General features: G+C 39.1%; 1 protein-coding gene across 1 annotated transcript in view; it reads left to right on the top strand.

The window, feature by feature from the left end:
* RIMS2 (regulating synaptic membrane exocytosis 2) overlaps window positions 1-16,702 on the top strand; it is a 403,032-nt gene that overhangs the window by 117,901 nt on the left and 268,429 nt on the right. The window contains exon 5 of the mRNA XM_026080279.1: window positions 1,948-2,873. Coding sequence (XP_025936064.1) covers window positions 1,948-2,873 — 926 coding nt within the window. The remainder of the gene's footprint in view (window positions 1-1,947; window positions 2,874-16,702) is intronic.

The raw sequence follows: 16,702 nt of genomic DNA, 5'->3' as shown, positions 1-16,702 counted from the left end.
TACAGGCCTCCAACTAGACTCTGTGCCACTGATCACACCCCTCTGAGCTCTGCCATTCAGCCAGTTCTCAATCCACCTCACTGTCCACTCATCTAACCCACGCTTCCTGAGCTTGTCTATGAGGATGCTATGGGAGACAGTGTCAAAAGCCTTGCTGAAGTCTAGGTAGACAACATCCACTGCTCTCCCAGATTGAATTAATTTCCTCATTTGCAAATGCCATTATAAGGCTAAAGTACTTTAATATTTATGAGGCAGACTGGGTCCAAATCCTTCAAGCACAGTTTAGTGACCTGGTATGGTTCTTAAGACAGGGTGCCAAATTACCAGTCACCCCCTGCACAAACTCTTCTCAGCCAGCGGCTTTCTTCCCTTGCTGAGCAGAAACTGCAATTCCTATCTGGCTCTGAGAAAAGCATTTTCTTGCCTAGGAGCTAGGCAGAGCCCTTTCGGCTTGCTTTCCTGGGCATTCAGAAGAACCTGTTTTTCCTTCTCCCCTTTACTAAGTTTAAGCTTTTCCTTACGTTATCCCTTCTAAGACAATGGTGGTAATAGTAGGGCTTTGATCTCCTTTTCCCCATCCTTCCTCCCACTAGGCAGGATCTTCTCACTGTCTGCCTGMAAGGCTGCTTTTCAGGATCAATGCCATTTGTGAGGATACAAAAAAATTAAAAAGCAAGATAGAATAAGATATAAGAAGAGCAAAGGGTTGATAATACAATAATAGGTTCACATGCGTATTTTCACTGCTTAAGGCTTCAGCTGGCCTATCTCATCCCAGAGAAGCCCCACATGTAAGGGCAGCTATTCAGGCTTCACAGCAGTTGCTGCCTTTGTGTCTCTTTATCCACATCTTGGATCTTTGCTCCAGTTTCCTGTGGGTAACTCCTCCAGCTGCATCTGAGGTTAAAAAATAAGCACCAAACTGGGCATGTCCAGAAGTAACATTTAACACGCACATTATACTTTAAGGCTTGGTAAAGGCACAGTCTGATACTTTAGTCTATTTTTTCTGCTACAAATCACTACCCCTATTTAATTAATCCCTTCTAACCAAGTAGCAAACAATGCTGTATCAAATAAACAGGATATATAGCATTCATAATGTATTCCAGGCACTTCCCATATTAAAATATTGTCTATAATAAAATTGAATGCTTCAGTCAATTATTTGTCAGAAGCATGAAAGAATGTCTGTTGATAAACAGTTCTTTTTTCACATTCTTCTGAGGACTAAGAAATTATCTATGGCTGGATATGATGTATTACAAAGAGTTAGTCAATGCTTAATGTGGTTCAGGAAATCCATTCTGGTACCTGGCTGGTGTGTCTTGCACACATGCTTGGACTAGCACTATCATCAAAAGTAGGGATGAGAAGGAGTTCTTGGTCGACTCAGACTGGCAGGACCTTGAGGCGCTTTGCTTTCTTATACAACACAAAAAATGTTTTGCTTTCTGAGTTTATGTAGACTACGTGATTTAGACAAATGCTGCCACTGGATCAGACAAGATCAGACTGACTAACTGAATTTTCTATCTGGCCTTAATTTCTATAGGGATTATAAAAGTGAAATAAAAGTATATGGTCAAGGTATATCATCTTAAAATCATTACCAGGGATTACAAAACTGAGGTACTTGTAAAGCAATTATGGCTACAGAATAGCACAAGCATTTATATTCTGTATCTTAGAATATGCATTATTATCATATTAACATTTTTTCTGTAAAGTTTTGACTTAAATTGTGCTCTATTAATAGATCTGCAGCATGACTTGCTCTCTTTAATCTAGTGCAGAAAATGTGCAAGCACATTCAGAAAGAAATGCAATGAATTGATTTTTTTTTCCATTGGCTGATCATTGTATGAGTTAGCATTAACTGTTTTTTTGTGCAACAGGAAATATTGACAGAAATCTTTCTTTTTCCTTATACTGATTATTTAGGAAAAGAAGCCCATCAATATCAAGAGATCAGAATAGAAGATACGACCAAAGGGAAGAAAGAGACGAATATTCACAGTATGCTACATCAGACAGTGCAATGCCCAGGTCACCATCAGATTATTCAGATAGGCGGTCGCAGCGTGGGCCTCAGTTATATGAAGAACCTGAACTGGGTGATTATAGAGACTCCAGCAGAAGGAGTGGCAGGCGTTCCAAGGAGTATCCGGTAGAGGAGGAGGATGTACAGAACAGGGAAGAATATGAAAGGCAGCGGAGGGAAGAGGAATACCAAGCACGATACCGAAGTGATCCTAATTTGGCTCGTTATCCAGTTAAGCCACAACCATATGAGGAACAAATGCGTATCCATGCTGAAGTATCCCGAGCACGTCATGAACGGAGACATAGTGATGTCTCATTGGCAAATACTGAGATGGAAGATTCCCGGATGTCTATGCTGAGGATGGAACGACCATCAAGGCAAAGATCTGTGTCTGAGCGCAGAGCTGCCATGGAAAATCAGCGTTCGTACTCTATGGAAAGAACTCGAGAGGCTCAGGGACCAAGTCCCAATCGTCAGAGGACCACAAATCATAGCCCTCCTACACCTAGGAGGAGTCCAATTCCTCTGGAAAGACCAGACATGAGGCGCTCTGATTCATTAAGGAAACAACACCATTTGGATCCCAATTCTGCTGTACGGAAAACAAAACGTGAGAAGATGGAAACTATGTTACGGAACGATTCACTCAGCTCAGACCAGTCTGAATCTGTCAGACCTCCACCACCAAAGCCCCATAAAACAAAAAAGGGAGGTAAAATGCGCCAGGTCTCATTAAGTAGCTCAGAAGAAGAACTGGCCTCTACTCCAGAATATACGAGTTGTGATGATGTAGAGATTGAAAGTGAAAGTGTTAGTGAAAAAGGTAAGATTTCTTAWTTTTTTGATTATTTCAATATATAGATGTGGTTCAGTTTCCATTCCTTTGTATTTCTGTTTTATGTAGTAGAATGGATTGCAGTTACATATCAACAGTTCTTCAAATGTGTCTTAAGTTTGTTGTGATGGGAGTTGGGTTTTTTTTGATTTTTGTTTCATTTATTGAAATCCACATTTAATGACAAATTGCACAAAGAGTTACATGGAGAAGAACATAGCTGTTACTAGAAGTATTTGGATATGTTAAAGGGAAAACCATGCCTATTGAAAAATAAGTTAATTAAATTGCAAAGGATCTAGAGCTGGACTGTCATACAAAGTCATGGTTTCATGACCATTATTAATACCAGATTTGCATACCCCTGGGTCACCCATCAGTACAAATTTGATCTGGATCAAGCATGGACACATGACTGCATTTCTGTTGAATTAGGTAGAGCACATGATACAGAGCTTAAGCCAGCTTCATGTTGACTGCTGTAGGTTAAAGAGCATCTGATGTAGCAAAAAACCTTTCTATGTAAAGTTAACCCACTCAAATTTTAAAACACATTTGAAATGACTGAGGTGGTTTCTATCAGTGGAGAGTTCTTTCTGCCATGGGGCTYTGGTGCATTTTGATTTTAGCACTTATTAGGATTCATGATGCTGGAGTTATTCCATTGTCAGAAGAAAAGCTGAGATTATTTGGAATAATTCCCAACCCATCCAGAGGTAACAGTTCTTATGTATGACTGAAACATGAAAACATTGGAGACCATCAATTTAAACTGTTAGATGAGTTGAATCAAGTTAATAATATTAGATCATTTACCTTCATGTAACTTGTTGGTCTAAAGTACAATAGTTTAACTTGTTTTCTGTTATTATTATTATGCCAGGGCCTCTTTTCCTCRTGCTCATGAATGTTTTGTGCTCCTTAATAGCAATATTCAAGGTATGAACAGGTAGGAAAAGGAAATATCTTTTATAAAGTTTTAGTGTTTATCTGCTATTGTGGTTTGGGACTAGAAAATTTGCTACAATTTGTTATTACTATTATTATCAGCATTGTTTCTGAAGCAAACAATTCAGCAGAGTTAGTGAAATTACTCTGGATTTACTTATGTCAATAGCAGCAACTTGAGTCCGATTAGTAAGGAGCAGGATAGTGTAGAATGGAAGGAAATTTGGCCCAGAGTCAAAATAGACTTATATATGCACTTATATAAAATTCCTATGATGAAATCCTGACCCCTTTAATCTTCCCAATCAACAGCAAAATTCCTATCAACTTGCAGGGATTCATGATTTTACTCTTAGCAGCAGCCTTGCAGAAAACAGAGCTAATTGGTATTGGGGAGATTAGTAACAAAGTGTTTATCCACTGAAATTTACAGTAGGAAACATAATATACAACTCAATATACAAATATTATATTTGTGTATTATTTGTATACATAGTATACAAAACATATAGGAAAGATGATGTATAAAAATGTTAAAATCTTTGTGACCATAATTGGCATAAATGATAGTTTGCACATAGATAATTTTATGTTTTAACTATGAAAGAAAGGAGGAGAAAGAGAACAACTGCCTGAGTGGGGGAAGAGGCCTGACTGCTTCTGGCTTTCTCCCACTCTTCAAACCCTGGAGCAGTAGCTCCAGGCAAGTGTTTGTTTGAGTGKATTTGGGGGCTTTGCCCTCTGCTAGGTGTGGGGGAGGAGAGAGGAGATCTGCTAGCATGAAGAGGAGGAGGGGTTCCCACCACCTGGATCCAGCCTTCACAACTTCTGTGGCTAGACCCAGGAATTCCTGCATCTTCCTTTTTGTTTTTGTGAACGTCTCTTATCATGTGAAACAGCCTGCACTCAGAGTTCATGTAAGTAAGTGATTTCTTCATGGACACTGCCAACAGAAATCCAACACATAAAACCTCATCTCCCATGTATTGCAATACATTATTTCCTTAATTGATAAAATGGCAATTAATTATTTTAAACACATCTTATAAAAATGGGCTTCCCCTCCCCACAGATTACTGGCTTTCTGCCTTACAAGGGCTCCCCAGACCTGAGGAATTCTCAGCTGTCCTTTTATGCCACATACAAAGTCTGTTTGGTCTAAGATGTAATGCTAAATATGAAAAATTCAGCCTCAGAGCCACAAAGGTGGCAATGTTAGAGTGAGATTTTGAATGCAGTGATAGTTTGCTCTCCAGAAGAAGAGAATAATTTGTTCTCCATCTCCTTCTATATGGATTTACCAATCTTTTCACAGAATCTGCAAATAAATATTAGCAACTGCTCAGCTGTGAGAAACATTCTGGGCCAGAGCTGCAGGAGTAGCTGTTCACTAAATTACATCTGAGATTTTCCAAGCCCTCTACATTGGTTTTGCAAAACTACTGTAAAAATTGTGAATTATCCCAAAATATAACCATAAACTCTTAAAAGAACTGCAAGTTTACCTCTTCAAGCTTATCCTCAATAGGAAAAGGTTGATACTACCTTTTTAAACATATATATACATGTAAGAAATGAAGATAGCCTTTTCATTCTACAAGTCCAACAGAAGCAGGGCCCAGCTGATGGGTTAAGAGCTCTGGGCAGAACATCTGTTATCACTGAATGCCTGTGACTTTAAATATTTGGGACTGATCTCATTTCAGTAGCTGTCTGTCTTAAGGTAATCTTTCCTTAACTTTTGAAAATATATCTTGACTGTCTTCAGGGAGAAGACCAGGCAAAATCATTTTTCTGCGTGTTTCTTGTAACGACCAGAGAAACCATTGCCTCGGAATGCTCTGGGCTCTTCCAGATAGGGGATGAGGGAAACTGTGAGCTATAACTGGGAGGAGAGAAAGCTGATGAACACCTAAACATCACTGAGGCACCCAGTAGACAGCTGTATGAAACACAGGAATAATGAAGACATATTGTAGATACTGATATTGTAGATACTCTCCATTGAAGGTGGAGATTCAACTGTAGAAGGAAAAGAGCTAGATTCTTAAGATACTGCATAGGTTTTGTAATGCAACTATATTTGGATCAGGAAATTCAGGTCATAAACTAGGCTGAGAATTTTTATATTGGAGTGGGACTCCAGAGGCTGCAGGAGGCTGGACTGACAAGAAGAGAAAGTTTAGGAACTACAAAATAAAATGGGATTGGTTGGCTGGAAACCAGTAGGTTGAGGTGGTTACTGAGGCTGGAGTGAAACAGAAGAGGGGAAAACAGACCTTGTAGGTCAAGTAGACTGAACCTGTGACCTGTAGTTTGGGAAGAACAGAAAAAGTGAAGGAGACAGAGCTAAAAAGCATAATTGGGAAGGTGAGAACTGGAGTTTACTTAGCTGTAGGTTACAGTATACTGAGCTTGGCTGAGAAGCAGCAGATTGGAAACGTAAGGAGAAGGTTTGGGAAAAGYTGTGAGTGGTTGAGAAAAGGATGTTTAGAGAGAAGTACAGGAGAGCTGAGCTGGGCTTGGAAACTTTGGCAAAGGGAACTGGGACTTGCTGAGGAAGGAGTGCAGGTCTGGCAGCAGCAGCCTGGGGAGCAGAGAGGGAGTTTGCCTAGGTGGGAAGAGCAGGACTAGGGTGAAGAGCCACCGGTGTGACAGACCAGGTCATTCTTTAAAAGGTCAGGAAACAGTGCACAAAAACAGTACTAAGTGGACATGATTAAGATTACAAAATCATTTGTTTGAAACTTAGGAAGTGCCAGAATGAGACATGTTTTGCAGATTAAATTTTCCCCAGTTCTTCATACACGTTAAAATTGTCATCGATGATAGAACTGTATGCTAATTTACCTGATGATCTCTGCCTTATTCTGGGCATAGGATAAGCAATTCTCACTTACTGAGCTGTTCAAAATTATCCAAAACTCCCCAGATTTTTTCAGAGTTGTCTAAGGGACCTTCCTCTTCTCTTCTTGTGAATACCAGATCTCTGGAACTGCCAAAGCTGTGTCTCCTTTTCAGCATTGTCACTAGTCCTGGCGACTGGCGTAGCAGACAAGTCTGCTGTGCAAGGCTTTATCTGCAAGATAGCATTCCCCATCTGTGTGGTTCTGTTTGAAAATATATTTTACAGACAAAAAAAAGGTGACCATATATTTTGGACCAAAATACTAGATATACCTCCTAAAAGAACAAAACTGATTAAAATGTTAGGCAAAAACAATTCTTGAAATGACAGTGGTTTTATGAAATTGTAACTTTTAGGAGGCAGTAAAAAGGATTCTCAATCAGTAAATGTAAAAAATCATAATCATAGTTTTTAAATGTTCTATATTGTTAAGTTCACCGGTTCTTTCTCAAAACTATTCCAGTTTACTTGGTTCAGTTTCAAGGCCGTGAGAAACATGATTTGTAAGATAAGAGTTGTCATGTTGTTAATTGCAATAAAGTGAACATTGAATTACACTATCCACAAAATTTCAAATGAATTTATGTTTTTTTGTGATATGCAGATTAGTCCAAGCTGTCTCCATTGCGTGTCCAATTTAAGTCTATTCTATTATGAGGAAATATTAAAGTATTTTTTAAATTTGTGTTTGTAGGTAGATGTTTGCCATTTTTCTCTTAAGGAATATAGGTCCAAGGGCCAGTTTGAATGCCCTCCCCCCCCCCCCCCCCAAATTTGTCAGCTACCATGTAGTAGACTTGGGATGAGTGCTGCACACTTGTCCTGTGTGTGAACAGATTTCCCGGATATTGTTAGAAAGCCATACAGTACCACTGCCTGTGTATTCCCAGTGGCAATACTGTCACACCCGCAGTCCAGTCCGAAGAGGCTTGCCCAGGAAATCCAGTGTGCCCTGGGGCTGTCGTACCCACGTTCAGCGCGTAGGTAATGCAGAGGCAAAGCGTGCCTGGAGTGGGCACCCTCGGGGATCCTGAGCATCCTACAGTCCTTTACAAATCCCCAAGGCTCTAGCGTTCCAGCCAGACACAGTCTCTGCATGGAAAAAGAGAATTCATCCAAGGAGATCTAGGTACATGATAGTTCTAAATATTGTTCTAATTTGCTCTAAATATAAAGTAGGACATGGTGGAGTTTTTGACAGTGGTGAACAGTTTAGGAATACGTGTGCGCTGTGCTGCCACCGCATGCACACCGTGCTGCCACCCCCTTACAGAGTGCCCTGCGAGCAGTATCTCTTTGCACAGACGGTGACTGACATCTTACGTGGGTGGGATCTGTGCTGGAGAAGGCAAATGTGTTTCTATGTTTTGTCAAAAGTTCAGTTCTTAAGTTTACTGTTTGCTTTTACTGTTCTTTTATGAGAACATGATAGTTAGGTAGATGCCCATTTTTATCACGGAAATTCAAATAGATAATGTGCAGGTAGAAGGGCTCCTGTGATCTTATGTGCTTCAAAGTCCCTGTATTGTTGTTTGAAAGCTCCAGAGCACAGATTGTCTGAGTAGAGATGTGTGCAGGAYGAAGGGTTAATTTGCTGTTCTTTGGCACTAAGTGTATTGAAAACTTGGATCTATAACCTTTTCTTGGTCATGTTATGCTCAGTTACAAAAATATGAATAATTGCACTTTTTCATTACAGAAGTTATAGAGGTCCTCACTTACCAAACAGGTTKCAGGACCTAGTTTCTTATTGCAAATTTAAAATCAATCCAATACTGTTCAGTTTTTGACYTAGTATAAAGTCTATTTGGAAACAGTTTGCTATTGTTGCAAGTTAAAAATTTATTGTAGCATGTGGTGTGAGGACAGAAGAAAGCACATTTATGTCTGAGTGCTACTGCAAGAATAGTATATGTCTTACCTGAACAGAGTTGCAAGCAAATGAGGTACCGTCACAGTCCTCTCACTTTTAAATTCTAAGAGACAAGGGACCTGATTTCAATCCTACTTGTGCCAGTTTCATACATCTTCAGCAACTCTGACTTCAAAGTTAACTGCGCTAAATTAGATCCGAATGAGGTCGTTGTTTCTTAGATCTTGTTCATTCAGGTTAGAGCGTTCCTGAAAGTCTAATTTCAGTGTAACAAATGAGAATTGTACTAGAAGGTAACATTTCAGGATTGAGCTCAGCACTTGTCTTGAACACCAGTGTCTTTGAAATTCTACACTGTTTCAGTGTGGAGATATTTTAGAGATAAAAATATTAAACTCTGAATGGTTGTTAGGACAATAATTAATTGTTCAAAACACTAAAAAGTCTGCTAGGAGTTTTTATTAAAAGCCAGGTTTTAGAGACTCACTGCATTTTTTTATTATTTTCCTTATATTGTAGGTAAGAGGATGTTTTCCATTTGTAAAAAAAATCCTCCTTTGTCAAAGAGACTTCTGACATTTTATGTAAAGAAAATGTGTTTTTAATGTATAAAGAGGTTGACTGGAAATTAACAATTCTAGGGTCTTTTTGCAGGTTTTTCCTATAAATTTAAGTGTCTGTCTTAACTGTAAAGCGATTAATTTCAGCAATTAGGAGATAAGAAATGCTACCGTTTTCTCCTTCGATGTGCTTGAGCAATAAGAAATTATGGCTTTTAAAGTGCTTCTTACAACACCAAATGAGAAGTACCTTACTACTGTAAAATATTAGTATTGGTTATAATAAGGTTTTCCTAAAAACAAAATAAAGTCTCATAGATACATAGATAATAGCAGAACTAGAATGTTTAAATTTATGGAGATTTCTAATAATAAAGAAGTGCTTTTTTATGATACTTTTGCCAAACCATCTCGTACTTAGACACTTGTATGCTCTTTAGAAGATACAGGGAAGTGCTGATGTCTCCTGTGGTATTTAGAGGGACCAACTACATAACATTTTAAATTTGCAGACACCGTATTTCCACCCTTATGTCACTCCTTCCACGCTGTTGGCAGAAGCATTCAGGCAGGTACACACCGCACCAAGCCAGGAAGCTGTTGYGGGGTAACACTAGGCAGTCAAAAAGAACAAAGACCTACATTAATATCTGAAACTTTTTGACAAAATGATAATGTCTTATTAAATATTACAGTGCATGCTAAAAAGATGGCAAAATGTACCTGGCTGTGCTTTATCAGAATGTGAGGATAGATAGAGATTTGTTGAAGTTTGGAAGAGGAAATATTTTCACGTAATAGAGGAGACAGAATATTTTCTCACAAGTAATTGAACATGAGTAATTTCATAGTGCTTTAATGCCAACAAAATTCTTATACTCATTTTTATTGATATAAAACCATGACTAAATTGCAACCTGAATCTTTTACATACAAATATATACAAACCATTAAAACTGCAGTTCTTCAGTCATGTTCCTTTCTACTCTGGGCTTGGCTGGAACTGCAGCTATAGCAGAAGTGATGCACAGGCACCACAGGGATTCTCTCCTGATGGGATGCGATGGCAGAACCATGAGCTATGATTGAAGTATTTTAGTGGGTTAGTTGTAGTTATATATGGTTCCAGATGAGATTAATCTGCATATTGGTAGAACATGGTTTTTAGATATTTTTCTCTTACGGGGAAGTTTTGTTATGATTATAACTGATTTTCAGTTTAACCCTGTATTTTTAACACATTAACCAGAAGATGTATTTTTCCCTGAAAATCCTCAGAATCTTTTGTTCTGGGCATAAAGATGATTTTTCTTTTTAAATTAAAACAGAAAGCCATTGAATTGTGTGAAATACCGTTTTAAAGAGTATTCTAAAAAGCATCATGGCTTTCTCTGAGCACTTTTTTCTTTTTCCAATTTGAATAAAAATTAAAATACACTTGTGCTATAGTTTAAAAATAATTTCCCCTTATCTTTTCACATCTTGACAGCTGGAAAGTGTGCTGCATAAACTCAGGAAATATTCAGTGGACTTTTGTAGCTGTAAATAGCAATGGAAGAAATCACTGTCCAAACATGCCTGGAAAGGGGTTGTTCCTAAGAAATGCAAGGCGTCATGTGGAGGAGGTTCTTATTTTATCCAAACCGGCCCACTTATTTCTATTCAAAATTTGTCTAACAAATTCAAAAGCTTAGGACTTGTGCTCTGACTCTTGCATTACACATCAGTACTAATAATTCATAAAGATTTGGCAGAGATGAGTCAAAATAAATACATACTGGATTCAGTATAAAAACCTTTGGTTTTATTATAACGCCATGATAGGTGGCTTGAGATTCAGTGTAATATTGTTAAAGGAGAGTGCTGAGTGCACAAGTACCTGCTTGCCCGAGGTGACGTGCCTCCTTGCCCTCTTTTCCCAATTCTCTTCCCCCTCCAAGCCTCTAACCTGTTGTAATTTATAGTCTAGGTACCAGAAATATTTGGAAGGAGTAATCTACGTAAACTGGCCCCAATTTGTGTTTCCTTTAATGGGCCTGGCTGTAATGGTGAGCTACAGCTGTTCAGCGGCTGCTTGTCACCACAAGCTGGTCCTGCCGGGGAGGCCAGAGGCCGGGCGTGAGGGTGGGCTGCGCTGCTTGGGCAGGAGGTGTCACAGGCACCATCCTGCAGAAACCTGCCCCTCTGCTCCATCAGAGCCCTTAGCAAGTGGCCAAGTTTTTCAGAAGGACAAAACAATGCTTTCCCCCATAAATTACTGGCTTTTCTGCCAATAAAAAAGGGACCTTCTGAATGACTAGTCCTTTTGAAGATCAGGCCACCTGTTTAGGAATCTGGTTATTGATTTAGGAACCTGATTTCACCCTATTTTTGAAAATACTAGCTGACTTTTTTCAGCAGTAATATTTTCTCGAAAATGTACTGAGAACACACAAAAAAATGTGCTTTCAACTTTTTCGTGCCTTTCATTGATTTCTGTTTTCAACCAACAGACTTACTTGGTACTACTACTACTACTACTTAGAGGGACTGGCTTGGTTTCTTGACTTTAATGTTTTCTGATGTTTGTGGGGACTGTGCATTTCAAAGGATCAGTAATGTATTTCTTCCATGATGGTCCACTGTTTTGATATTAAAATCCTACTTTTAGAAGAAAGATAGAAAAACCTTGATGTAATGGTAATGACTTTTTCAGTAATTGAAAAAATATTAAACCATTTGGAGAAAATTGAACCATTGCAGTTTATCAAATTATCAAAATGGTTCTGTCATAAACTTGCATTGAGAAATCACAGAATCACAGAATTGCTGAGGTTGGAAGGGACCTCTGGAGATCATCTAGTCCAACCCCCCTGCTCAAGCAGGGTCACCTAGAGCACATTGCACAGGATCGTGTCCAGGTGGCTTTTGAATATCTCCAGAGAAGGAGACTCCACAACCTCTCTGGGCAACCTGTTCCAGTGCTCTGTCACCCTCACAGTGAAAAAGTTTTTCCTCATGTTCAGATGGAAYTGTCTGTGTTTCAGTTTGTTCCCGTTGCCTCGTGTCCTCTCACTCGGCACCACTGAAAAGAGTCTGGCTCCCATCCTCTCGACACCCTCCCTTCAGATACTTGTGCACGTTGATAAGATCTCCTTTCAGCCTTCTCTTCTCCAAGCTAAAYAGGCCCAGCTCTCTCAGCCTTTCCYCATAAGAGAGATGYTCCAGTCCCCTAATCATCTTTGTAGCCCTTTGCTGGACTTGCTCCAGTAGTGCCACATCCCTCTTGTACTGGGGAGCCCAGMACTGGACRCAGTACTCCAGATGTGGCCTCCCCAGGGCTGAGTAGAGGGGGAGGATCACCTCCCTCGACCTGCTGGCACCACTCTTCCTGATGCACCCCAGGATACCATTGGCCTTCTTGGYCACAAGGGCACATTGCTGCCTCATGSTTAMCTTGGTGTCCACCAGCACTCCCWGGTCCTTCTCSGCAGAGCTGCTTTCCAGCAGGTCARCCCCCAACCTGTMCTGGTGCATGGGGTTATTCCTCCCCAGGTGCAGGACCCTGCACTTGCCTTTGTTGAACTTCATGAGGTTCCTCTCTGCCCACCTGCCCACAAATATATTTTGACATGGAATACGAAGTGCCCACATCTCTCCTGAGAATGAGATGTTATATACAATTTGCTTACGTTTCCCACCTTTCCTACTGAACTAATCCTTTTTGTCATTGTAAGGTTAAAGGCTGTAGCTCAGAGTAAACAAAGACCAAGACTGATGTTTAGTACTGAATTGCTTTTTCTTGGCTATAAATCGTCACTTTCTCAGTTATAAAGTTCCTTACGTGGCTTTGAAATGTGAAAACATTTGAAAATTATAAATTATAATTTATTTCTGAAAACATTTGCTATACAATGGATAAGCTTCTAGTGTAAAATATTTTCTTTTTAGAACATCCAGATGTTTTGAGAGTGAAGCGCATCTGCAGATTATGTTTGGGCATTGCTACATGTTAAATGAAACTGTTACAGGATAAAAGACAGGGAGAGGGGAGAGAGAGAACATTAAAATTCCACTGAGTTTCTCATGGCAGGATCTCCTTTACTTGCATGGCAGCCTGCTCCCCCTTTGTGTAACCCAACCAAAGCTTGACGTTATGCAGTGGTTCTTTTTCCCTTTACAGAATTTGTAATTTCTCTCTTATGTTACTTTCTTTCCTCTCCTCTTTTTTGAAGCCTTGTAGTTTAGGTAATAATTTGAGTGATCCTGCTGCAGCACTTAACAGGCATCAGATTTGAAGAGACTGTTAAAACAGTTTCAGTTGATGTTTAACATTAATTTGGTAAATTGTACTTGGTTCTGATGGAAGCCACTGATTTTTATATGCATATTTGATTTCTCCATTTCATCTCTTTGATTAAACAATTTGTTGTAAAGGAAACTGTGACTAGCCGTTATGCACATGGAGATGTAAATGGTGAGAAGAGGGCATGTTGTAATGCAGGTTCTGTTTTATGTTTCATCTGTCTCAATAGAAAACTGAATTTAATAACCTGTATTGATGCAGCAGTGTTCTCTATGTTCAGGTATTCATTTGAGATGTGTAAAGATGAATGGGTGTCACACGCTGAAGTTTGGGCCAGATAGTAGCTCTTAAGGAAATGCAGTCAGATCAACGGTATTCTGAAGAAATGTTCTTAAGAAATAGCTCCAGTGTTTACATTTGATGCCTTTCTGAACACTTGGATTATGATTATCTTAGCCATAGTTATATAATCGGTTTACTTGGAAAATGGGAAATATTACATTAGTTACATAAGCTAAATAAATAAGTTACATTAGCTAAATAAGAATTAGAGAAAAGTTTTCATCACAAAAGTCCATGACTATTTTCTGTTATGCATATATCTAGGCCATTTTTATATACATCTGTAATAACAAGGAAATGCTTGGTTTATGTCAAACTGTGCACGATGTTTAGATACTAAATGAAATGTTATCTAGAAGGAGTGACTGCAGTATATTTCATGAGATTTTATTATTTTTAAGAATTTTAACATTTCTTCTGTATTTAAGATTGGCTTTAAAAATTCTTTTTAAGCTCAGTTCTAAAAATTTGGTCAGCTTTTTGGAGCTTTTAGAAGCTGAGTTCCTTTGAAAATCTGACTGTTCAGTTTTCATCCTGCGAGTCTAATACACTTAAAAAAAAAGAATTACAAAAAAGAACATGATTTCTTTTAAAAACCAGTACACTGATGAGTTGAAGGAATTGATGTTTTTCTTGAACAGTTTTGATTAATGAAGGCAACCAGAATTAGGTTTAAACTTCGGACTAATAACCCAAGAAGAATTTAAAAGGCAACTATTTTCTTTTCTTTGTAGAAAATATATCTGTGAGGCTGAAAGTTCCTTGTTCACAGACATTTGTAATCAATTGCCTCAGATCAATCTCTATGATCCTTTACAAAAGCCAAAGCTAGTCAGTAGCTGAAATCCTCGTAGATGTAATTCAATATAATTAAGGCTAACTGCAGTACATTTTTTGCTATTTGTTTTGTGTCTTCAGTACTACAGGAAGAGAGAAATGCAATAAAAAATATTTTGTGAAAAAAAAAAAATCTGGGAAACTAAGGCCAATAGAGTGGCTGAACAAATTTAAAGTCTTTTTTAAAGCTGAGAAGATACCAAAGTGTCAGTGTCTCTCTCTAAAAAATGAGCAGAAAGAGAGCACAAGGTTTAAATTCAGAGAGTGGTTCAATAAGGTGAGCTGCGATTACCCCTCACCTCCCTGCCACCAAAAAGGAAAGTCCCATTCCTCATCCTCTCTCTCTGTTCTGGACTAAATCCAGTATTTGCCAACTTTAGTGAGCCAGCTCAGGTCACTATCCTGGCAGAAAACTAAATGATCRCAAAAAATGAGTAATTCTCTTCCAGCTTAATGAGCTAAAGAATTGCTGTGGTATTTCACACTACTACCAAAACTGTCACGAAAGAGCATGGTCACACTGTTGGGAGCAGCAAGGAAAAGAGGAAGGAGATAATCATTTTCAGTGACAGAGAGCTGTTAGATAACTCAGCTATCTAATGAACCATGTTTGCGCTAAGGAGTAAATAACAGTATGACTTTCAAGCAACACTGGCAACATTATAGGCAAAAATGCAAGTTTTAAAGGATGATGCACGTGAGAGTTGGAGAGGTGACAGAGTAGACTAGAGCCTCTTGGAATTAGCATTTCCTGAAATTGAAACTATGTATCTTATCTAAGGCTAGGGCTGCACTGCAGTCAGAGGTGTGACTGCAGCTCATCTTGATAGATGCGAGTTAGCTCTCAAGCTGAAGTACTGATAACATGGAGCTGCAGAGAATGCTGACTCCTGGGAAGCTGGGTAAATATTCATGTGATGAGTCTGTACTGAGCTGCTCTGCCTTTGTCCTCATTACCACAGAGGCTGACTACCGCTGTACAGATATCCTGCGAGATAAGCAGCTTTCCAGTTCTGGGCTGCAGAAGACAATGGCTTCTCTAAGCAGTGAGCTTGAGCAAGTCGCAATGCGTTAGGGCACCTTTCTAAGATGAGAAACGGCTCCTGCGAAAACTACAATACTTTGTGTTGCTGCTGTAGATGGAGTTCACAAAGATACATAGTTATGGCAAGCTTTGTACCAGCAAATATGTGCTCAACACTGTTGTCTTTTTCCTTAACTAGTTTTCTGTAAGAAAGGAAAAATGCAGTAAGAATAGATATACAAGAAGGCATCTTGACATGATTCCCATTCAGCGCTCTCTGAGCCTGATTTTCTGTTGCTACACTCCTTTTTTATCTGTACAAAGTGACTGAGAAGTGGGTGTAAAACATTACCRGTCTGATTTACCATCATTGACACCTTCCTTTATTCACTTTACAATTGATCGGATGACTAGACAAGATGCATTGCTGTGGAAGATAAAAGCTGTATTTGTCACGAGTGCTAAAGTCTCAGTACTCCTATGAAATTCAATGAGAGCAAAAGTGCTTAGTCAACAGCTTCCTTCTTTCTAAATATCTGGAAAAAGACTTGTAGTATACAGTGCCCTACCTCTTTGAGCCATTTACCTTTGTGCAGCCTGGGTGTGAAATCCCATCACCCTGGGAAGGTAATGACCTGCCSTTACTCTGCACAGATGTCCATCACGGAGCATTTTACAGAGCTGTGGTGAAGCTGGAAGTTGGCTGTTTCTGTTTATTCACAATGGTAAAAATGTACTGTAAGAAGTGCTATGAAAGTACCATGTAGTTACAGAACTTAATTACTAATTATAGATAGCTGTTGCAGATCACCTGAACTTGTGGCGCTGCCCTTTAGTGAGATTTCCTCACACTTCCTACTTTGAGACTGTTTTATCTGTAGTTTCTAGCTCAATGAAACTTGGCAATTTGAGCTGCAGTTTTCCTTGCTGAGTTTATACTGCAGGTTGGTATTTTTTTAAATACCATTTTAGAAAAAGTAATTCAGCCATTTTGAAGGAGGAGGCCAGAGGAGAATGTATGGTTTTGTCTATGTTAAAAA

The sequence above is a fragment of the Apteryx rowi genome, unplaced genomic scaffold, assembly GCF_003343035.1.
Source record: "Apteryx rowi isolate R43461 unplaced genomic scaffold, aptRow1 scaffold_514, whole genome shotgun sequence".
Lineage (NCBI taxonomy): Eukaryota > Metazoa > Chordata > Aves > Apterygiformes > Apterygidae > Apteryx > Apteryx rowi.
The sequence above is the reverse complement of the archived record's forward strand: the minus strand, read 5'-3'. Positions and strand labels throughout refer to the sequence as shown.